The sequence below is a fragment of the Varanus komodoensis genome, unplaced genomic scaffold (assembly GCF_004798865.1).
Source record: "Varanus komodoensis strain SLA01 unplaced genomic scaffold, ASM479886v1 scaffold8, whole genome shotgun sequence".
NCBI lineage: Eukaryota > Metazoa > Chordata > Lepidosauria > Squamata > Varanidae > Varanus > Varanus komodoensis.
The window spans coordinates 30,219,149-30,244,336 of NW_025336481.1; the positions used below are offsets into that span (position 1 = coordinate 30,219,149).

General features: G+C 41.0%; 1 protein-coding gene across 1 annotated transcript in view; it reads right to left on the reverse strand.

The window, feature by feature from the left end:
• Positions 1–25,188, reverse strand: part of NAV3 (neuron navigator 3) — a 263,434-nt gene that overhangs the window by 118,023 nt on the left and 120,223 nt on the right. Inside the window, exon 9 of the mRNA XM_044455417.1 lies at positions 13,302–13,417. Within this exon, the coding sequence (XP_044311352.1) occupies positions 13,302–13,417 (116 nt within the window). The remainder of the gene's footprint in view (positions 1–13,301; positions 13,418–25,188) is intronic.

The window sequence follows — 25,188 nt, forward strand, 5'->3', positions numbered from 1 at the left end:
GAACAGATCACTGTTGTGCTTGTGTTGAATGTATACTAACAAATGAAAACAGCCAATCGGACCTGTGCACCTTTGCCCACCAGCCTGTTTCCATAGAGTTGTGTTAGCAGATATTGAATTTTATGAGCCTGCATCAAATGTATCTGCTTTGTTTTCATTTTCTCATCTAGGACCTTCCTCCCTGCACATGTAGCGCCAATATGAGTATTTAGAAAACAGGAGGGATGAGGAATCCTGCTTAGAGGGACTCTGCAGCTTGCCATGTGCTTCCCTTATCTCATATATCCAGCAGAAAGCACATTCCCTGCCTCTTTTAAGTACATTTTCTGAGTTTCCTAGCCTTTCCTTTTTTGATGAGCACAAAAGCTCCCACTAAGCAAAAAATAAACTGATATACTATCCTACGAATTCTCATATTATGCTATGCATTAACTTGTATGAATATGAAAAGGCAGCTTTATAGAAATTCATACTTTTCCCCATCACAGTAGGGAGTTGACAGGACACATTTTTACACTGTCTGTTGGGTGGCAAATATAATTTACTTGCACTGATGGATGTACTCACATGGATACTGAAATGTCTGGTTACTTTTCAGACATTTTAAAAGACAATGGGTTAAATGTCTTCCCATATGTTTTCAAGATAATCATGACAAAAATTCATGTCTTATTTTCAGATGGGGAAACTGAGGTACATGAAGCTGCCAGCACCATGTTACCTCCTATCGTTGTAATCATCTTCATTTTAGAAAAATTACAAAGCCACACAATATTACTTCTGTTTCACCAGCACTTTACCTTAGTATTGGTGTGACATAAACCATTGTCCTCTTAGACTGAATCACCACCTGCTATGTATATGTATAAATGGCCATAAAACACAAATACAAACCATGCATCTGTGAAAATATCTACCCACTCCAGTTCTGTCATTGTTACAGGAATGTAATGTATACCAAAAGTCATAGATGGACAAACCAATTTCTTTCCATTCCTACAACCCATCATACAGGAACAAGCGGGGATCTTCTGATTTACCAAGACTGTAATCTCTTGTGTGTAAGTGTATTCACATTCTGCATAAGACATACCCTAAAGTTCAGATCTGACCATAAGTATATACTCCTGGGAAATTGCAAATGAGAGAAAGAAAAAGAGAGAGACAGACTTGGCAATGAAGGCACTGTTTTCAAAATTTTAATTATACAAACCCTCTGAATTCAGCACTTTGAGCAACCCCAGAGTTCCAAGAATAGGCAATGATGAAAAGTGCAGCCAGCTGCCGAGAGATCCTTTGAAGCACTTAAGTTGTGACTTCCCGATGCCTCCTTGCTTGCACTGATGTAGCTGGTATGTGAAGCCTTGGCACTCACAATTCTGCTCAAAGCTTGAATTTATGGATGAGATTTCTGCAGGGAGCATTATGGAGCTAGAGCAGAAAGTAGGCCATGGTATTGCCTCAATAAATCAAACCTGATTAAGTTTGCTGCTTGCCTAATTTTACCCTAATAGAAAGTTAGTAACACAGAAATAAAACAGTTGCAAATAACAGGCAGAAATGACACACATACTTGCCTGTGATAGTACTCACACTGGAAAAGGCCCTTACATGTGGAGAGATACTTTTCATGCCACCCTCCCCAGGCTGGAAAAGCTAGTGCAAATACATGGCATACTCAGGTACAGTATAATTGAAATACAAACACACACGCATGAAGCAATTGGGTATAAATTCACACCTTCCCATTCCTGGTTGTTTCAAGCTGAGTTTTAGTGTGGATATGAGCTATTAGGAAAATCATTTGTTGCCACCGGCATACATGTCAAAACATATTCCTTGAGTGGTTTTTATTTAACACAGTCTCTAGATCTAAAAGAAAGAAAGGACTATGATAAAAAAGCGCCACTTCTAACAATGAGTATAAACCCAATTGTGTCCCCTACAATTACTGTCAACTAAGTCTCCTTCCTGCAGATGTACCAGTGCTTATGAAACTAGTTGCCCATGTCAAAGAGAAGTTAACTTACCCAAGAAATCATTGTAAAGTACTTGCTCTAAGTCTCCAAGCATTGTTATTATAACATCCTCATCAAGCTGTGCTGTCCCCTCCCGCAAGCAACCTTCTTCCTCTTCCTCCACCCATTTCTGGCCAGTGAAATTTGACCGAAAGGGCACATTTTCATCTCCAAAACTGCTCTTTTCTCCTTGGCTAGATTCCTCGGTAGGACAGTCTCGGAGTCTTTTATTTGGTTTTCTGCCTCCAACAGGTGGTAGCTCTTCCATTTCCCAGGGGGACTTGTTGCTGGCATAGTAAAGGGAATGTGCTGATTTTGATAGTGCTTTGGAAAGCGAGGGTCTGCTTCCAAGTTCTGTCTCCCTGTGATAAGAAGCCTGGCTAGACTTGGAAGCATTGCCAAACCAGTTTTCTCTGCATGGATATCGTTTTTCCCCTTCACTTAGGAGAGTAAGATTGGTCAAAGACTTCTGTTTCTGAAGACAAGCAGCCCTTTTTCTTGCATCCTTGCCTCTGAACACAGAGAGTTCAGCAGGTCGTTGCATAGTTTTGCGTCAAGGGTTCACCACATTTCCAGAAGGCAAGATCTTTTAAGTCAGCATCAGAAGCTAACCTTTAAGCAGCATACAATTTGCAGAGCACACATTTCTTCTCTCCAACGGTGCCGAAAAGCATAGCTTAAGCACTCAGTATACATTCTACAATTGACTAGACCAGCACAGTCATTTTGTCTGAATTTGTGCCACTTTTCATGCTAAACCAGTTCTTTCCAGTCCTGTTAATCTGCAGTACTTACAGTCATTTTACTCGAATTTCTTTCAAGCGGAAGAGAGTTGATCAAACACTCTGCTCCAGTGCAGAAGTAATCCTAAAAGCCAACGATGCTTTTCTCTCTCCATCCAATCATGTGTCTCATCAGACTGAGGGGCCTGCATCCCTTTCTAAAGCTGCTGAATTCTGAAATCCAAAAGTACAGCACAAGTGCCGGCTACCGTGTTTCCCCAGTGCTCTCTCACTGGATCATGACTGATTCCTGTGCACAGCTCTTTACTTGAGACAGGCTGATAGAGATGCAAGTGCAGCCAGCACGTCAGAGCTCAATAAGAGACAAAATTAACCAGCGAAGCAAAGCCCTGAAAAAGCTTCCTTGCATTTTAGTATTCAACCTGCATTCCCAGATCTATGACTGTTCTCTGCGACTGCAGTGGATGCTGCTGGCTGCCATGGCAGCAAACAGCCTGGCGATTAAACCAGAAGGACCCAAGCCTCTGCCCAGGTTTGTAATGCCAAGGCTTCAGGACACCGTTTATGCTAAGTGGAATGCTCCAGCAATTAGCTTTAGCATACCCCGGGATTTTATATTTCTTCCCTTGTAAGGTAAGATTTAGACAACTAATTGTTTCCTGCCATTGCCAGTCTTATACAGGCAGTTAAAGCAGATTTATCAATGACTCTTGAATCTTGCTGTGTGTGCTCAATAAGCCTCTTACCACAGTATAATAAAGAATTTCAGGAAGACAAGTAATAACCTTTCTTTCTTTCTTTCTTTCTTTCTTGTATCAAAGGGATTTTTAAAATAAAACATTTTTGTTCCTTCATCAAAATAGCAGAATGCAGAGAGGAATGCTAGTTTTTGCAGTCTGCCTCAGGAAGCAAGCTATTACATGGAAAACCTTTCAAATACTCTCAACGCACTCCTCTTTAGTCCAGATATATGAACAAGGTATATGAACTCTAAACATTAAAAAACATGAGCAGTACAAATATCACAGTAAAAGGAACAATGATAGCTACAAGGTAGTACTTCCTAAAATAATTTAAAATGTACAAGAAGAAATGTGTTTGCAAATAAAAGGCATATTTTACTTTTGTCTCATCTCTGAACACAAGTTTAACTATAAACAGTAAAATCTTATCTTGGAAACATAATAGTGTTTGGTGTCAATCAGCCATACCTAAACCCCAAAACTTCTTCCGTCATGCAAAAATGAGAATAGTTGGTTATCTACACTTCCATTAACTCCTTAACATATTCATATAACTCCAGTGATGCACGTAGAGAAAGTGTGTGTGTGTGTGTGTGTGTGTGTGTGTGTGTTTGGTACAGATGCACATACCTCAGTGTATCAAGTCAGGAAATATACCAGCCCTGTTCCCTGTATTTATTGGGACAAGGATCTTAAACTATAGTTCAAATTTGGTTGAAGATCTTCACGGGTTCCCTCTTGGATATAATGGGATATATTGCATAATTAATATAGGAAGTCTTTAAAAACACTACATTGAAAAGAAGCAAGTAAGGAGTGATACGACAGAATACCCAAGCCCATAGTGCTGGTAATGGCAATGATAGTATCTAGATCCCTGTCAATCATATGTAGTGTCATGGTCATCATGTGGATCAGGGAAGATGCAAACCAGTTGGTTCTCTTGGATCTCTTAGTGGCTTTTGATACCAGTAGCCATGTCATATGACAGGGGAAGCTATCTAAGTTGTTTGTGGAAGTACTGCATTCTGGTGGTTCTACTCCTACTTGGATAGTCAATTCCAGCAGGGGGCGCTGAGGGATTGTGGTGCTGCCATAACTCTGCAGTTATGCCATGGAGTTCCAGAGGGCTACATTTTATCCCTCATACTGTCCAACATCTACATGAAATGCTAGCTATTGCCTGGAGATATGGAGTGAGATGCCACCTAGCTACAGTTATCCATGCTGAGGTCTCCTTTCATGGCCTCTTGTTTGGATTACTGTAATACATTATATAAACTGGATTGGCTCCATAAAGGAAGCCAGAGCCCTGATGTCATGGTTAGGGCATTCTGAAGGTTCTTCATTCATAAGGTTGCCTTGAGTCAGAAACAGAGATGGCATATCACAACAACGAAATACCTTATACATGGGACTAGCTTGGAAGATGGTTCAGAAATTTCAGCTGTCCCAAAGTTGGCAGTGATATCATTGTTGTTGTTCTTAATATATTTATGTACTGTCCCCTGGTGAAGCCCTCTGAGCAGTTTACAACAATACACACACTGAACATATTTTGCTTGTGTCTCCTACGTTTCTGTACTCTGCACTAACTTTCACTGATTTTCAAAGTGCTAGTGCTAACTTCTAAAGTCCTAAATGGCTTGGGGCCGTATTATATGAAGTGCTGTCTCTTTCAGTGTATGTTGTCTAGACCATAGGTTCATCTTCAGAGTCCATCTGGGTGTTCCTGCCAAATGAGATGAAGTCAATGGCTATTAAAGAGAGGGCCTTTCCAATGGTGATGCACCAGCTATGAAATGTCCTCAGCAGAGTGGTCACATCATGCCTGCACTGTGGTCTTTTCAGCATCTGGTGAAGACCTTCATATTCTCCAAGGTTTGTTAAGCCTTCAGTTGTTCTTTTTTGGCAGTGCTTTTGAAAGCTTTGCATTTCTGTTATGATTTTATTCTATAGCTCTTTTTATTGATTTTTATGCAAATCTTTATTATATTCCTCCTAAAATGGTACTCTTCTGATATTTTGGACTCCAAGTCCCAACATGTGTGACCATAAGCCATGTGGTAGGAAATGATGGGTGCTGAAGTTCAACACTGGTGTGGCCTCGGGAAAGCTGTTTTATGGTTTAAGGTCTATTCTGAGATCTTTCCAGAGTTTTTTGGCTCTTGAGTGGTATAGGAATGCAATAATGCATATACACAAATATACTCGAAATTCAATGCGAGAGTTAACAAAATGAACCTGTAAATGCCCTTCACCATTAGTTTTCAAAGGACAGCAGTGCACTAAATACATGCTGATAACCTACTAACATTACTGAATATCTTTTTCTCTGTTAATGCTGGCAGAAATTGGGCCACTCCAGGTGGAGAATTTTAGAGCACATGAATGGGGTCATATGCTATCATAGGTCCTGAAGTATTAATACACATACACACAAGGAAATATTACAATTCTTTCTTGCTCCAGGTACAGTGGTTGCAATACCCTTTCAATAGGCACACGCTCCTTTGAAGTGTGAGCTATAACACTTACTTTAAAGTAAGTAAGAGAAGCTTGATAAGGCTGAAAGATAGGTGGCTTGTGCAAATTGTTTGCCTGCCTTGTGACAGAACATTTAACAAGGTATTATGACCATTTCTGGGTACAAGTCTTGTTTCACTACCTACATACTGTAAATAACATGCAGTGTTTTAAAGCATACGACGTGTACAATAAACCTAAATGTACAACACACAGAGATCTCTGTCATTACAAAATAGTCAATTTTTCATGTCCTCATAATATATTCTACCCATCTGCAGTCCTGGCAAGTGCACAGGACAAAAATGTGGAATAATCCCAAGTTAATGTTATTTTTGATAAACTGTGCTCTAAAAGCAAATTGCTTTCTCTTCTCCATAGAATAATATAAGTTAAATGAATACTGCAACAATAATTTGCAGTAATAATTCAATGAGGTTTAAAGTTCAACTTTTACGGTAACATGGCATTCAGCCTGATGTCTCAGCATAGTAAACCAAAAGATGCTTGTGACATTTCAAGTGTTTTTTCCTAACCAAGGCCTTCTGTTTCTCCTACCTTTACACATGATTCATTTACAGAAGTCAGCAGTTGGGCTACCAGTAGAGGGAGAATGATCACCAAAGGAGGAGTTCAGCAATCATAAACACAAAGGAGCAGGGCAGATCATTTGCACAGAGGAAAGCGCTGTATCGTCAAATGAATGGTCGACATGTGGTTTAGGCTTGGCTGCCTTGGAACTAACACAGCAGTTTCTTAGGTGCTCCCAGTACAGATTAGTCTATTTCACCTTCTCTACTGTAAGAGTACTTTCTCCTAGGCAAGCTGAACATTCACCAATACCATTTGTAATTATTTTAAGGAGTTGAGATGGTTTTAAAGTTTTAATTAAAAACCTAAGACAAGCCGTGCTTGGTCAGGCCAAAAGGCTAACCAGGCCAGCTTTTGATTCACACATTGGGAAGGATGGGATCCTCAATGGGAAGGATGCAGGCAGGACATGAATGGAATAGGACCTTCCCATCTTATTCCCCAGCAACTGGCACACAGAGGAACACTGCCCCCAGTACTGGAGGTTACTTTGGAGCCCTTATCTAAAATGAAAGGCAATGCATACATTTAGCTATAAAGTAAATACGTTGCCATCATGGTAGTAATTGCTTTGCTCAGTGCCAGGTCCAGGTGCCTGAAAGCCTTGGTTCAAGGCAGTCTCAGTGAGCAAACTGCTATGTAAGTTGATCTTCCTTCTGCCCCCGTCACCACCTGCTGCTGCTTTTGCTGCCACTGCTCTCTCCCTTTCTACCACTAACTTTCATAGCAGGCTGAGCACCAGTGGGGAGGCGTGTCTTCTGCTCCTTCTTCCCACCACCATCATCATCTGGGTCAGGATGAGAGGCAAGGGAACAAGCAGGTTGCAGGGGGGGGAAAGGGAAATAGCTCCAGGTGGCTGTAGTAAGTGGGCTTTGGCTGAAGAGTGGAGCGGCCATGTGCTCCTTGGGTGCCAGCCTTGATTTTCCCAGTAGCAACAGTTTAGCCCTATAGCATTAAAATATAACCACATGGGACTGAAAATAAACATGTTTTATGATTCAGAAATATTTCCATTTTCTTTAAACCTGGTTGGTGCTCATTTTCAGATACCCAGTGGTGAATCAGTAGCATTTTGCACATGTTCAAAGGTAGGCTAGGAAAGAACTGTTTGGGAACACAGCATTGCAATAGTATTTTAGTGGGTCTAATGCATGTTTTCTATTTTATTTCTTTTTTCCCCTTTCATCCAGTAGAGGTTCCAGGGCAGTGCAGACAACATTAAAAGCAAAGAAACAAATCCAGTATAAGCTTATACAATGGCATATTCTAAAGCAAATTAAAATAGTAGTCTTTGGCCAGCATGCCAAACAAAAACATAGCAATCGATTCTGATTAAAAGCAAATAAATTTAAATATTTAAATATTCAAGATATTGTATTGGCACTGTATCTGTACTGGCAAAGTAATGGTGAAATGAAAGAATACAAAAAGCAGAAGTGCAGAGCACAGTATCTTTCCAAGTGCATAAAGCACTGGGAGACTATTTAAATGTTTTAGCCCCCATGCAGAGGCTACTGATTAGCACTTACACAATGCGATCAAAATGCCTGGCAGGAGCAACCTTTCAAAGGCTTTTTGTTCTGTGTGCTGGCCTGTAACATCGCAGCATTTGCATGCCAGTGCATCTGCTGCCAGGGACAGACCAGGCTGGAGCACTTCTTGTGCATGGGGAGGTGGGGAACAGGCTTTTGACTGTCACACCCACCACATGGGGAACTGAGACAGGTAAGTGCTTTTTGGCAGCCACTCAAAGGGAGCCATAATGCTTAAATCCACGGTGATTGACCTCAAGAAGCAATGACATTTCCTGCGACATGTTCAGTATCGTCTAGGATAAGATGCCAGACGGCTAACAGTTTTGTGTGCTGCTGCTTCTGCACATCAGCTCATCAAAGGAACGCAAATAACTACAGGTATCAAGGTAAGGATGGCAGCAGACATGCAGGAAACGGTAACAGCAGGACCACACACACCGATAGACACACACATGATGTTTAAATGCCAAGAGCTTTTTCTTGCTCCACAATTTGAACGGTTGAGAAACACGCACTGCAGATACGGCATGTGAACATTTCAAACTGCTTTTCAGTTTGCTGCTGTAGCTAATAACCACCCTGTTCAACAAATGCATGGCACATTCTAGCCTTCCCCCACTCCTTGCTCACGTAGCTGTAAGGCAATTATGAATGACACCCATCTGCTTTTCCAATTTACTCTGAGCAGCTAACGAAAACTGTCACTGAGGTATTTGTAAGCTCCTCAGTCTGGTCCCAGTGACATGCTGAAAAGGGAGTCCAGGCACATCTTTGATCACACTCCTGTGCCCATTCCAACTTCTGTGTCAGCTTGGAAGAGCAGAAGAGTAAAACCCATTACAGGGGAAAGACTGGAGAGCTATTTGCCTACCTCTCCATCTGTCTATTTGTAAAATCCATCTGAAGCAGCTCTATACCTGGATATTTTGAGCATCTACAGCATAAAGCTTGTCTATGTAAACTGACATGAGAACATGTGCTATATTAAAAGGATCAAACACAAGCTTAAGAGGAGGATTATTTGTTTAAGATAAAAATGACTAGACCTGCACAACAATAGCCTCTTGAAATTATCTACCTTATTTGTATGCAGAGAAATTTGAAAGATGATTTCACCCAATTCTCCAAGGTGTGGAGACACTCACAGCACTTTCTCACAGCTAAAATTCTACCCTGGCAGGGCTTTTTCAAGCAACAATTGAATGAAAAAGTGCAAAAAGTTTTTTGGCCCAACACTAAAAATATAGAACAACATGAGAGACACTCACAGTACTTGAACAATGGCTATTTACATAAAGGTACCTAGCAGTGAATCTTTCAGAACCGGCTCACCCTATTTTAAATGTGAATGCAGAGATGTGAGTTGGTTTAAGTCCACAGGCAGAGCAATCCTGACATTGCTTGACAACATCTAGATAACTTTAGGGTTGCTCAGATTCCCAGCTATGTGGTCAGAAAATTGCTCTAGGCTTGTAGTTGAGAGTTGCCCTCAGGTCTCCTTCCTCTCATTTAGTCAAACTGCTTTGCAGGAGAAGAGGAATAAACAAGCAACTCTCACTTCCACATGCCTCCCACCCTGGATAGGGTATCCATAATCCTCTGAGTTTAGAGGTTTGTGCATAATCTTATTGGACTGCTCCTAAAGGAACAGAATCAAACTGTTATATTAGTCAGAGCACACTGGCCAAATGTTATAGACTTCCTTTTTGCAATCATCCTTCTGATGACATATGCAGAGAGGACAGTCTTTGCAGATAAATCCAACTGGCATTTATTTCTAGTAAGCAGGAAATCGGGGTAAACACATTTTGGAGTCAGTTCTCAAAATGTGTTATGAGGGCCATGATATTCCTGGAGACTTTGAAGGGAAGACATACAAAAAGTATCCTAGTATAGCGAGGCTCAGCCTGAAGTCTACATTTACAGGTGCCTTTATTTACTCCGAACAAGTTCTGAGTAAAAAATGCATATGTACTTGTAACTTCCATCTGGCTAACCTTAGAAATAGTTCTAATACTTTATACCAAGGGTGAACAAATTGTAGTTTTCCATATTTTTTGGGCTACAGCACCTACAAGCCATGGACAGCTGAGCTGATGGTGAGGCTGAGGGAGGTCATAGGCCGAAACACCTAGATAGTCACAAATTGCTAATCCCTAATTTATTCTGAGAAACATTTTGATTGACTCAGAAGACACAAATGTACAAAAATTAAATAGAAGATTCAGCATATTCTTTTCCTAACACATTTAGAATAATTCAGAAGGGCAGCAGTGGTACACCTTGCAAGAACTTCAGATTCAACATTATGAATCACTTCTGTTTGGTGTGCTAAATCTAGTTGTGTCAGATGTGCTGAATTCCATTTTTGTCAAGTTCCATCTTAACACTTCATCATGACACGAAATAATAATCACTTCAAATCCTTGCTTAGGAAAGTGCATGTTTCTGCAGAAAGTCGAAGATGATGTGATAAATGAGACAGCCTGCTTAGCTCTAGGAAAACTGAGTCCAAGTGTGAAACGTAAGCAGCCTACAGTACTAAGTGAAATTGTTCTGTCTTGTTGATGTTCCTGAACGTGAGTGCCTTTAAAAAAAAACGGAATGCACACACAGATAAATGTGCATTTTCACAAGTGTGCATAGATAAAAAAATTCTGTCTCACACACTTTTCTCTGCACCACTAATAATTTTAGAAAAATAACGTTTTTAAAGTAAAAGCCCAAACTATATCAGCCATTTTCAGGTGGAGAGTATTTCAGGATTTTTTCATAATTTTCTGGTATTCTGAAATGAAATCTAAGTTAAAATGTAATATAGGTTTAATAGAAATTCAGACTATAATAAAATGTGTGTTCCACCATAACTTCAAGTTATAGACACCTGAAATATTAAGTATTAAGACAAAGCTAAGGGTGTATGCTTCAGGGGTTATTTGGATTTTGAAATGCATTACTTAATTTGACTGTGAATGTATGTTTAAAGCCCAGGATAATGAGACTTTAATCCTATACATATCATCTACTAGGGTTTTGCTGTAGGAAAGCTTTGCAAATACCTTGGATCAACAGAAAGACCAACAAGTGGTCCTGGATCAGATCAAACCAGGACTTTCCCTAGAATCAAAAAGACCAAACTGAGCCTGCCATACTTCAGACACATCATTAGAAGGCAAAATTCCTGGGAGGAGATAATCATGCTAGGGAAAAGCAAAGTCAGAAGAAGAAAAGGAAGACTAAATATGAGACTCCACAGTCCATTCCACCCCACAGTTAATCCATAAATGAAGCCACAGCTTTGAATTTGGAAAAGCAGAGTAGGGCTGTCATGGACAGGACATTTCGGAGGGCTTTCATTCATGGAGTTGCCCTCCATTCAAAGGGCCTTTGGGCTGGGGTAGTGGACAATAAGCCCAAAGATAGATAGATAGATGAATAAGTCTGAGACGACCTGATGGCACATAACAACAACAAAGGAACTTACTTCTATAGCCAGCAAGTATCTTTGCAGTCCAGACAGTATGACGCTAACATAGACTATTAGACTAAGGAACATGATTATACATTTGCCCCTTCCGGCTACTACATTGCAGGCACAAGCACTGCTATTTACTTCCTCTATGATGGACAAATTTTATCCTTCCAAGTAATTACCAACCCTTGTTTCTGAAAGCTTATTGGCATGTAACCAAGAGACTTCACTCTTTCCTGACCTCGCGCCTTCATTTCCAACGCGGGTATTCTTGCACAATGTTCTTGCAAGTGTATAAACAGCTTCAAGCAGAAATCCATTGGTTTGGAGCCAGAGTTCTGCATGCATAAAGGCTTTGGTGGAAGTGGACTTGCCTGCCCACTCTTCCTCCCCACAGCAGTGCCTTCACAATTGCTCCACAGAGGGTCAATGGAACCTACTGGATGTGGTGGATTTTTTCCGGAGGACTAAGCAGAAGTCCCTGAAAACTGGAATTGCCTTCCCTGAGTAGTAACTTGTGGAAAGGACCTCTGCCTGATTTGGGGGCATCTCTCCCTTCTTCCTCTGAAGCAGCAGGTTCTGGAAATACACTTGCTTCAAAATGGGACACGATTTAGGTAATCTAGATTGGCGACTTTGTTCATTTGCCTTTTACACAGAATTCAGGCAGAACTGCTATCAAATTGTTACAGAACTTTATTTCATATAATGTCTTCCTGTGTTCCTTTCAGACTGTCATTTTTTGGAAATAAAATACAATTAAAACATCATCCAATTTTCTGTGAAGAGGTGAGATATTTTGAGGCACTGAAGAACTCTTAGGTTTTTAATTCAAAATACCTTACTCATTTTTTGAGTGTGAGAGATTAGTTCTGAATAGCTTCCTAATAGCTGCTTGAATAGCTTCTCTTTAAAGCCCCAAAATCAACTTCTTCCCAGAGGGTAGGGAGGCAACTTCATTTTTATTTTCCTTATTATTAATTCCTTATTTATTGACTGTACTTTTAAACTACCCAATAACTGATGTCATGTAGTTGGTACTGAAAAGCATCAAGCAATTCAGGAATATCAACCAGATCACACTCCCTCAGTCACTCTCCCAGGGTATGTCATCATACAGGTTGACCAAAATTGGTTACATGCCAAATGCCTCAGCAATGCCAGGACAATGCATTAATATTCCCCCAGCACACACACCAGGAGATAACAAAATGGACAGGACCACTGAATAAGGTATCTTTAATCAACATTGGAAAGTGCCTTTCCTGGATGGGGTTTACTTATGAGTAAACATTATTGAAGGATACTAGCCATGGGGTATGACATTGTAATATCATTTGATGTGCTGCCCTCATTTTAATCTAAGTAAAAGGCTTTAATGTGGAAGCAACCTTAAATCTGTTATTGAATGTGGTCTTATTCATGATTGAAATCAGTATTTGATTTGCCTCAATGTAAATGAAGATGCCTATGTTTTGCAGATTGACAGTGCCATCATAAAAAGGTCAACAATACTATGATAACCATAAACTAATTCAGAAGACCATATAGATGTACCAACAATTTTTATTTTTAAAAATCTATTTGAAATATACATATCCTGTTCTATAAAGTAAATTGGTTCAGAACAATTTCAGTATCAAACAACACTGCAATGTTCACATCTTACTCACCAGATATTTCCTCTAGGCACTGTTTGGCAGTCTTACTATAAGCCAAATCCATTTTTGTAGGGCTGGTGCAGGAGTCAGCGGGTGGGAGAGAAGTACTGTCATTTTCTGAATGAGTTCTGAAATTAATCACAGAGATTGACTGTAACATCTGTAACACCCATAGCAGTGGTAGATGTGACACAATGTATAATGGAGTTGTATGTAATTCATCAAAATCCAGATTTGGGAAATATTGTTAGCACCTTTTTTTTACACAAGTACAGAGTGTTAATCTCTTAAGAAAGATAAGATGATATCCATATGATGCAAGGGAGGAATGTTTACCACCAAGACATATTATTACTAAATATAACCAGACAAGATGTCAAGACTAAATGTCTCTAACAAACTTTCCCTACAAGGTGAGAAATGAGTGGGAAGGGAATGAGTAAATGAACCCACGAGTTAAGTAATAAATATAGTAATCCTAAAGCCTCTGCGAGAACACCCCGGACACTATAGGATGTGACAGATCCCCACCCTTTAACCTATAGACACTGCTATGGCCTCAGGAAGAAGAATTTAAGAACAGACCATTCCCCTTCCTCTTCATCAATGCACTGAAAAATATCTCAGTGGTTGCTCTTCTGAGGTCATAGCAGTGATGTCAGGACAGTCTGAGGAATGAAAAGAGGGGAGAGACGGTAGGCAGGAAGATAAGGAAAGAGGATAAGCCAGTCTTTTGTTGCTCATCCCATTCACAACGAGGATGGAGATGCCAACTGTGGCATGCTTTAGGCACCAATAAAAGATCTATCACTTCACCCAGGACTTCCACAATTGATAGTGCTACTCAGTTGGTTTAGTCATTATGTCTCTGCAAACAGACAGTTTTAATGTTTTATATATGTTGCATACAAGTGCATTTGTATTTATTAATATATATTTCATGTATTTGAACCTCTCTGTATAAACAGCTTAGAGATGTCTTTCGGATATGGTGAGTAATATAGAAATTTATAAAATAAATAAGGTAGGAATCTAGATGAGCCATGAGGTCAGTCAGTAAGAAAGAAGAACAGGAGATATTCTATCCTTTATCTTCCTTTCATCCTACTTGGTCCCTGCTGGAAGGGCAGAAGAAACATGGATGATGCCAATGTTGTAGAGCTCTGTCTACGGAACAGCAGTTTTGTAGGACTGTCCCCTAAGCATAGATACACTTGAAATGGCAAGGTTCTAAACCTTCCACTAACTTGGTGTGTATGCTTTATTATCAAAAATGAGAGCACCAGGATGTTGCAATTAAAGATCAGGAACCCATACAGAAAGAAGAAATCATAAACAACTGGTAGATACATATTAAGGGGCAAAAATGCATCCACCAAATGTTTATGTACCACTTTTTGGTTAAGTTTGGCCAAAACATTTTCAGCACCACTGAACTCAAAAGGGTTCTCTTTTTGTAAACATAAGTGGGATCGTGCTATAAATTATGATGAGTTTTTGAAAACTTGGGACCTGAAAGAAATAGTCCCAATATACAGAGAACTGAACTTATTCTTTCATCAATGGGGCTTTCATTACAACAATGTATGGATGGAGCAGAATATAAAAATACAACTTCAATGATTGCAAGTGTCAGGCCATGCAGCTAGTACTGCATACATACACAATCACATATTTAAACATTATAGTTATATCATATGAAACTACTATTAATATAAGAACTAGAGATTTTCTAATTGATACCCCTGCTCTGATATGTTTAGTTAAAGGAAAAATAATGTGGAATTAGAACGCTGTGAGAAAGCAATGTAATGAAAAAGAGTTTTCATAATTCCTTGGAAGTTACTTAAAATAATAAATGAGAATTCCACATTCCTGATATAGTGAACGCATCCATATTTATCTTTCAGAAAACCAAAAGATTACAGTTAGATCTCATTCATATTCCTAATTCATTCACTGAATATATGAAACTAATAACTGAGAGTGAGAATATTTGTTTCTTTCAGTTCCTGTTATAACAGAGGACACCTTGGGGATGCTTTGCTAAATACATGTCGCTTACAAAATAACAACCTGTCAGTCCTTTTGCTATGTTTACTACTTCCAAGTTACTTATCTAATGGGTTTATTCAAAGGCATGCTGAAATGGATGAGAAAACACATCTCTGAGCAGAATGTATGATCCTGAGATTCCAGTAATACTTTTAAAAGGTTTAAAAGCATCATAAACAGAAAATGACATCTTGTAAAATATACTGTGGTTTTTTAAGTTCCTAGGAAGTAGTGAAAGCAGAAAAGCCATTTTCTCCTAAGCTCAGCTTTTGTGCCTGCCTTTATTAATTCATGTTAAACCAGGGATGTGCCAGACATGACTCAACATTTGAGGCAAAAGGCCTGGTTCATCTATAATACTAAATGATGGTTTAGCATTAGAAGAATTAGACTTGGAAAAACTTGAGCTTACATGGTCATCCCTCTTTGTCTTCTCATCTTTCACATGTAAGGGAAGAAAGGAGGATGAAAAATTCCACCATCAGTTTTGAATTATCTGTAGTATCCCACTAGATCTGAATTTGTAAAACTGGCAATTTAAAAAACGTTCAAATGTAGTTTTCAGATCATGGTTTATTAACTAACCACAATCAAAATAAACTATAGTTTGCAGTCTGTACATAGGGGACTATCTCAAAATAATAATAATCATGATCATTGTAAGGGTTCATTGCCTCTCCCCTGCTAGAGGATAGGGAACATTGCAAGCTTGATGTTTCCTATAGCTCACTCTCCAAAGCCTCAATGATATTTTTGCATATCCTGAAAGAACTGGAAAAAAGCTTTTGACTTGTAAGTCTCTTTTAGCTTCATACTGGAGCTTTTTATTTCATAGAAACTGCCTTACCCTACCATGCATTCATGCCTGGCATCAGCAGATGGCACGGTTGGTCACATCTTAAGCCAGGATGGCACTTCAGGGAGATGTTCCAGTCCCACCTGACTGGCAAGCTTACTGGGGTGAAAATACTGCCAAGGCCAGCACAGCTCTTTTTCTCTTTTTCTTTGCCACAGATCAGCACCAAGAGGAAAAGTGCCATGTCCCTGACCATCCAAGCTCAGGGGAGACCAATATGGAGGAAGCAGGGTGGGGTTACTCAGCAAATCCCTGGTATGTGATGCTTGCCCCTCCCGACCTTGGTCTCTGGTTTTACAGGATTGTTTAGAGATGCATGTGTGTGCATGTGCCTCAACTCACAAGCCAGGGATCTTGAGGCTGAAAAGGGCATGCATCCCTGCTTTGGGCCGTTTGAGATGCAGTACATTCTGCATGAGTGGCATATTGGGCTCAGCACTAGCCTGCTTGGAAGGGAAGGAGAAAGAAGGTCTCTTCTGAGCATCTGGTTTCACACTCAGTCCTGATCATAAGCTACCCAAATGCAGCCTCTGTTTCTCAAGCATATTTTGTTTTTAAACCAGTTAGTCTATCCAAATCAATGCTCATTCCTTCAGTTGACCTAAGTTATATAGAGGATAAACTGCCTTCAGATATATGATTTTCTTGGTCTGTGTTCTACAGTCTGCCCTCAATTAACCTCATAACTTAACAATTATTCTTACTAAATGAGGCTGCAGTAGTTGAGAGCAGAAATCAGGCCACTGTACTACAATTGTTAAGAACCATTATTCTGTTTCTGAACAACCTTTCCCACAAAGACTGGCTATTCTCTGACATTCTGAAAACCAAGCTATTAATACATCTTATAGGTTTTGACAGGCTTTGTATCGTCAGCTGCCTAACATGGCTTTTATGGATTATTTGATTTTAGGGTTAGCATGCAATCAAAATATAACAGTGCGGTATATTAGGAAAAATGAATATCAGAATCACCTGTTTATACATTAAAGCTTAAAATATAACACAACCACCCCCCCCCATATTCCTGTTCTTTCTACTTTTTACAACTTTCTCCTACCTATTATAGCTCAAACCTGACACATCATTAAACAGATATACCACTTGAGCTATCCTGCTATAATCCAAAAGTATGTCAAATGAAATCTGGGTCAAATACTTAATATTATGATTTTGGGGATCTTTATGATAACTTTGAGAGATGTGCTCACATGTCATGACAACTCATCCTGGCAACAAGCCACAGAGGGTTAGTAGTTGGCCTACGAATCCATAATATGCCAGAGAGATGATTGGGCTCACTGTAGTGCCCTCCATCCCCCTCCTTGCTCGGAGACCTCCTGTGGGTATTCCAGGGAAGCCATGGTAGAAGTATAGCAGGTCAAAGGGAGCTTCCTGGGCCACTTTGTCTGATCCCTGGGGCTCCAGCCCACTGCACTCACGTAATAACCAATATGTGGTTGTTGTAGAATGAAATTGTCTCTCTGATTCCTGCTGCAGTCATTAGCAATTTTAGCTTGCCATTCCTTTTGCATCCTTTACTCAACCTTAGCTTTCAAGAAGGCAAAAACTGACACCCAACTTTTGTGATCTCTGTTTCGACAGCCACTGACAACCCTTTTAAAGTGCCCAAGTGACACTCTGGGAAGGCCGTCATTGACTGGCAGAACCTTTTAAAAAATGCCAAAATAAACAAATTTATTTATTTATTTATTTCCATTTATATGTCACCTACTACCCAAAGGTCTCAAGGTGGCTTATAATAAAAAGTATAAATACATACAACAATAAACAAACAATAAAATATGTCATAATCAAAATTTAAAACATAATAACAACAACATAACGGAACAGTGAATGGGAAGGCAGGATCAATTATTTTAAAAGTTACTAAAAAGGAACATTTTTGCCTGGCACCAAAACAATAATAGAGATGGCGCCAGGTGGACATCCCTAGGGAGACTAGGCAGGGAGCAGCCACTGGGAAGGCCTTTCTTCTATTTGCTATCCCTCTCACCTCTTTGGGGGATGGCAATTGCAGAAGGGCCTCCTGACCTGATCTTAAGGGATGGGCAGGTTCATATGAGAGGAGATTGTCTGTCAGGTAGCTGGGCTCTAAGCCATTTAGGACTTTATATGTCATAACAAGCACCTTGAATTGGGCCCTGGCGGCCACTGGTAGCCAGTGCAATTCTTCAGCAATGGAGTGATATGCACCCTAAAAAGTGCACTCGTTAACATCCTTGCTGTTCAATTTTGTACCAGTTGCAATTTCCGAACTGTCTTCAAGGGCAGCCCCACATAGCACATGTTGCAGTAATCTATCCTGGATGTTACCAGGGCATGGTTGACTGTTTTCAGGCTGTTTGTTTAAAAAACAAACGAAATTAAACAATAACCATGGCCACAGCTGCATAGCTGAAGAGGTTCACAGTGGCATGAGTGTAGAAATTTGAAGCATCAACTGGAGCAATGTGCTGACGGTATACCTGCTGTCCAGGTGCAGAGAGCACAAATCCAAAAGAGGTTCCCAATAGTTTTGTTTAACTCATTGGTTTCTCTTGACAGCTATCAAAAGGTCATCTGTCAAAAGAGACCAAAGGCATGTGTGGATCTAAACTTGGAAAAAAGGGCTGTGTGATGACAAGATTCCCTTCCCTTTTATCACCCCGACAAGCCTCAGGATAAGCCACAATTTGCACATTTTCCTGAGAGTCCAGGAGCTCAGGAAAGTGCAAAGGTGCTTCCCCCAAGATTTTCTGGGAAACATGGTTCATTTGAAAGATCTGTGTCCCTGTAAGACAGGTTTTTGACAGGACAATGAAGGTTTTTGGACCAGGACATATATGTCAAACTTCCATTTAAAGGAATAATAGAGAGAGAAAAAAGAAAGACTAACCAGCTTTCAGAGCCAGCAATAAACAAATAAATAAGTTGGGAGGAAAGGCAGCCAGTCAGCCCCAGCTCTTACCAATTGCCTCTTGGGCGTTTACATGGCAGCTGGTGCTGACAGGTACCTAAGCAAGCTTGGAAAGAATAGCACACAGTTTTTGGCAGTCTTGTCAAGTGAGTTGCTACTAAACCTTGGTGCCCCTGATGTGGTTGGTCTCCAGCTGACACAGCAACCCACTGTGGGTTGTCCTGGTGGCTTGCCAAGCAAGCCATGTGAGCATCAGGCTGGGTTCATATGACATAACAAATCACTGTTGGTAACAACCCAGGATGCATTGTCTTGTGCAGAACCAGCCCATGGACGTAAGTAACAGAAATGGTTGATTCACTGCGTGCTTGTGTGTCTGATTTCACATTATATTGGCAGAGTGGCTTGCAAGAAGCTTTGTGCTCAAAACACAGTACGCCAAAGGAGTACCAGAAGGCCTAGGAGACAGATCTGGACTGGAAGGGTGGGTAAAGAATACTTGTGTGGACAAAATTAACTGCATAGGTAACTATTAATGAAATTGAATCCAAATCGGTGCCCTCTGTCTTTATGGCACCTACAAAGTCCACTGGGCAGGAAATGCGGACGTGATGGCCCTATAAAAGAAAGCATGCAGAGTGTTTTTTAATGTAGTTGCCTGCAACAGCTTGAACCAAGAGTAGAAGTCAAGCCACCTGATGAAAGCAGAGATCGTAGAAGGACACAGTAGAATGCATGCTTTGCAGAAAGTGATTCTGGTTTCTCAATTTCTGTATAATCAAGCCATTGCCTTTAAGGCCTATATTTCCTGGTCATTCAAATTCTGATGATTAAATTAGCTTTGTGTTGTAAACAAGTTTCTAAAATTCAGTCTTGCTAATAAGGTGTCGTGCCTGAAGTCCCGACAGAGGCAGCACCTCACGAGGAGGTCTTGTGCATGGGACCCTGTACCCAAATGCCAACCCCACAACCTAGCTTGGGGGTGGCTGAGCAGATAGCTGTACCTCACCCTGACTGCCCGCCCATTGAGCAAACACCCGAGCCCACATCAAAGCAAGAGAGCCCTGAGGGAAAAGGCGCTACGCAGACTGTCCCTCCCCTTACTGATGCTGAACTTCCTGAACACAACACAGGAGATGCAGGGGGCGTGATAGACTTTTCCCTAGCAACCAATTGCAGAAGTCTGAGGAGGTGAAAACAAAGACAAGTCTTGTTACGCCAGAGGGAAGAAAGGCAGGGCCAGGAGAGCTAGTCCCACATGGGATCCTAAAGGATTAGCATCTGCATTGCAAAGAACTCAACAGTAGAGCTTATCTATAGAGTTGTAAATCTTGTAGACAAGTAGCAATAAAGGACTTTAGTTTTATTGCTTGTGAACGTGTGGGTTGTTTACATGTTGAGTTGCACCTCAACATAAGGTCACAAGCAGTACTAGACAAAGGAATCCAGACTAAAACACCTGTCTTACATTGAACCATTTGTTGCACATCCAAACAAAAACAAAGACTATTCTACTTTCTCATTTAAGGGAAGCTGTAAGTGACCTGTGTGGACATCTAAAAGCTTCTGTTTTTTACTTGCCACATACCAGTTCAGTATTTTTTACAAGTCTAGAATGGGGGGAGTCTTTTTAAATGATGCCTTCAAGCAATTTTTGCTTAAACCAGTTTGTAATGCAAATATAAAATCTGCATCAATCACACAACTCATTTGAATTACAAATGTATCTCTTCCACAGTAGCAATGATCACACATTCACATAAATAGCACAGGAGGGCTCAAAGGTAATTTTCAGCCTCGTATGTGAAAAGAGTGTTAGAAGTTGTTTGGAAGGAACAGACAAAGGTATTTTCAGGCCAGAATACCTCCAATAGTTTTCTTTTTTATACTGAATGAGTCAGTCTAAAACTATATAAAATTGAAGTTCATTTATCTAGAAAAAAAGATACCTTGGTTATAAAATTGAAAGAAATAAAGCAAAGAAAGCATAAACATTGTCCTAGCAATAATCAGGCTTTTCAGTGTCCTCCAATTTTATTTAGTATGTTATAGAATTTGTATTCTTTTAAAATAAAAAGTAAGGATGTGAAGCAGTAACTCAAATAAACTGTGTTGCTAGTTGTGAAGTCATGTCAGACCCATTGCGACCCCATGGACAACATTCCTCCACGCCTTCCTGTCCTCCACCATCCCCCAGAGTCCACTTAAGCTCACGCCGACTGCTTCAATGACTCCATCTAGCCATCTCATTCTCTGCCGTCCCCTTCCTCTTTTGCCATCTATTGTTCCCAGCATTAGGCTCTTCTCAAGGGAGTCCTTCCTTCTCATTATGAGGCCAAAGTATTTGAGTTTCATCTTCAGTATCTGGCCTTCCAAAGAGCAGTCAAGGTTGAGCTCCTCTAAGACTGACTGATTTGATCTCCTTGCAGTCCAAGGGACTCGCAGGAGTCTCCTCCAGCACCACAATTCAAAGGCCTCAATTCTTTGGCGCTCAGCCTTCCTTATGGTCCAGCTCTCACACCCATACAGTGCAACTGGGATAAACATAGCCTTGACTATATCCACTTTTGTTCACAGGGTGATGTCTACATTTTAGTATGCTGTCTAGATTTGCCATAGCTTTCCTCCCAAGGAGCAAACATCTTTTAATTTCTTGGCTGCAGTCCCCATCTGCGGTGATCTTGGAGCCCAGGAAAATAAAATCTGTCACTACCTCCATTTCTTCCCCATCTATTTGCCAGGAGGTGAGAGGATCAGATGCCATGATCTTAGTTTTCTTAATGCTGAGTTTCAAGCCAACTTTTGCGCTCTCCTCCTTCACCCGCATCAAGAGGCTCTTTAGTTCCTCTTCACTTTCTGCTGTGAGAGTGGTATCATCTGCATATCTGAGGCTGTTGATATTTCTCCCAACAATCTTAATTCAAACTTCTAATTCATCTAGCTTGGCCTTTCTCATGATGTGCTCTGCATATATAAATAGGCAGGATTACAGTATATAGCCTTGCCGAATTCCTTTCTCAGTTTTGAACCAATCAGTGGTTCCATGACCAGTTGTCACTGTTGCTTCTTGACCCGCATATAGGTTTCTCAAGAGACAAATAAGATGGCCTGGTACTCCTGTCTCTTTAAGAACTTGCCACAATTTAGAAACATAGAAACAGAGCGAGTCAGAAGGGGCCTCCTGGGCCATCTAGTCTGACATCCGGCACCAGCCGGCTCCACTCACGACATGCCCACCATGTGCATGTCCAGCCTATCCTTGAACACCCGCACCGATGGGGCCTCAGCGACCTCTCGTGGAAGCCCATTCCACACCCTCGGGGTCCTAACTGTCAGGAAGTGCTTCCTGGCATCCAAATGGAACCTTGGCTCCCTGAGCTTTGCTCCATTGGAGCATGTCCTGCCTTCTTCTGCAGGGATGAACAGGTCTCTACCCATCTCCATGTGACATCCCCTCACATACCTGTATGTCACCAACATATCCCCTCTGAGTCTCCTCTTCTCCAGGCTGAAGAGACCCAGTTCCTCAGTCTCGCCTCATACCCCATCCCCTGCAAACTGGCCAGCAACCTTGTGGCCCTACGCTGCACTGACTCTAACTTGGCTATATCCTTTCTGTAATGAGGGGCCCACAACAAAACATTTGTTGTGATCCACACAATCAAAGGCTTTAGCATAGTCAATGAAGCAGAAGTAGATGTTTTTCTGGAACTCCCTAGCTTTCTCCATGATCCAGCTTATGTTTGCAATTTAATCTCTAGTTCCTCTGCCTCTTCGAAATCCTGCCTGTACTTCTGGTAGTTCTTGATCCACACACTGCTGGAGCCTAGCTTGTAGGATTTTGAGCATAACTTTGCTAGCATGGGAAATGAGTGTAATGGTGTGGTAGCTCGAACATTCTTTGGCATTGCCCTTCTTTGGAATTAGAATATAAACTGACCTTTTCCAATCCTGTGGCCACTGTTGTTTTCCAAATTTGCTGGCATATTGAGTGTAGCACTTTAACTGCATTGTCCTTTAGGATTTTGAATGGCTCAGCTGGAATACTGCCTTCTCCACTAGCTTTGTTGTTGCTCAGACATCCTAAGGCCCATTTGACTTCACTTTCCAGGATGTCTGGCTCAAGGTCAGTGACCACCCCATCGTGGTTATCAGAGATGTTAAGCTCTTTCCTGTATAGTTCTTTTGTGTAATCTTGCCACCTCTTCCTAATCTCTTCTGCCTCTGTTAGGTCCCTGCCATTTTGGTCCTTTATCATGCCCATCTTTGCATGAAACGTTCCCTTCATATCTCCAATTTTCTTGAAGAGATCTCTGCTCCTCCCTGTTCTATTGTTTTCTTCTATTTCTTTGCACTGTTCATTTAAGAAGGCATTCTTATCTCTAGCTATTCTCTGGAATTCTGCATTCAATTAGGTGTATCTTTCTTTTTCTCCCTTGCCTTTCGCTTCCCTTCTATTAGTAAAGCTTCCTCAGACATCCATTTTGCTTTCTTGCATTTCTTTTTCTTTGGGATGGTTTTCGTTGCTACCTCTCGTACAATGTTGCGAACCTCCGTCCATAGTTCTTCAGGAACTCTGTCATTCAGATCTAATTTCTTAAATCTATTTGTCACTTCTACTGTATATTAAGCTGAAATATGATTTAGGTCATGCCTGAGTGGCCTAGTGCTTTTCCCTACTTTCTACAATTTAAGCCTAAATTTTACAACAAGAAGTTCATGATCTGAGCCACAGTCGGCTCCTGGTCTTGTTTTTACGGATTGTATAGAGCAGTGATGGCAAACCTTTTAGAGACCGAGTGTCCAAACTGCTACCCAAAACCCACATATTTATCGCAAAGTACAAAACCCACTTATTTTTATCGCAAAACTACAATAAAACCTGAAAAATGAGGTTTTAGTTTAGAAAAAACAACTCACAGCCAGTCCAGCCAAATATATATCTATATCCTTGGCAGCGTACTGACTAGCCATGAGAAAGATTCACTACTCCTTTCTGAGTATGCGCATGGCCCCTATGTGCGCTGTTATCCGATGCTTGGCTGCTGGGGCAGTGCTGGGGCGACTTGGCTCGCATGCCAACAGAGAGGGCTCTGTGTGTCCTCTGTGGCATGTGTGCCATAGGTTCGCCACCACTGGCCTAACCCTACCCTGGTGCACTTCCCTAACCCTAATATAGGGCTAAAATACCACTGAAAGGGACGATTTTGGAAAAGCCTTCCTTGAGTAGCTTTTTCTGCACAGCTAATCATTTCTGCCCATTCTAAACACATTACAACCATAAAATAATACCAGGACACCCCATTTTTGTAACCCTAACCCAGTGATGGTGAATCTTTCAGAGACCAAGTGCCCAAACTGCAACCCAAAACCCACTTATTTATCGCAAAGTGCTAACACTGCAATAAAACCTGAAAACAGCCAGTCCAAGCAAATATATATATCTCCATATCACATGGCCGGCAGCGAACTGACCGGCCATGTGAAAGCTCAGATGACTCACAGCTAATGAGTCGCGGCTTGTGACATCATCGCCTGGCACCACTTCTCCTTTCCAAGCATGCGCATGGCCCCTATGTATGCTGTTATCTGATGCTTGGCTGCTGGGGCGATGCTGGGGTGATTTGGCTCATGTGCCAACAGAGAGGGCTTTGTGTGCCATAGGTTCACCACCACTGATATGGAGCTTCTCCATTTTTGGCTGCACAGCACATAGTCAATCTGATTTCTGTGTTGACAGTCTGGTGATGTCTATGTATAAAGTCAGCTCTTGGGTTGTTGGAAAAGAATGTTTACTATGACCAGCGTGTTTTCTTGACAAAATTCTGCCAACCTTTGCCTTGCTTCATTTTGTACTCCAAGGCCAGACTTGCCTGTTATTGCCTGTTTTGGCTTCCTACTAGTATTCCAATCCCCCATGATGATAAGGACATCATTTTTTGGTGTTAATTCTAGAAGGTGTTGTAGGACTTCATAGAACTGGTCAACTTCAACCTCTTCAGCACCAGTGGTTGGGGCATAGACTTGGACTACTGTGATGTTGAATGGTTTGCCTTGGATTTGAACTG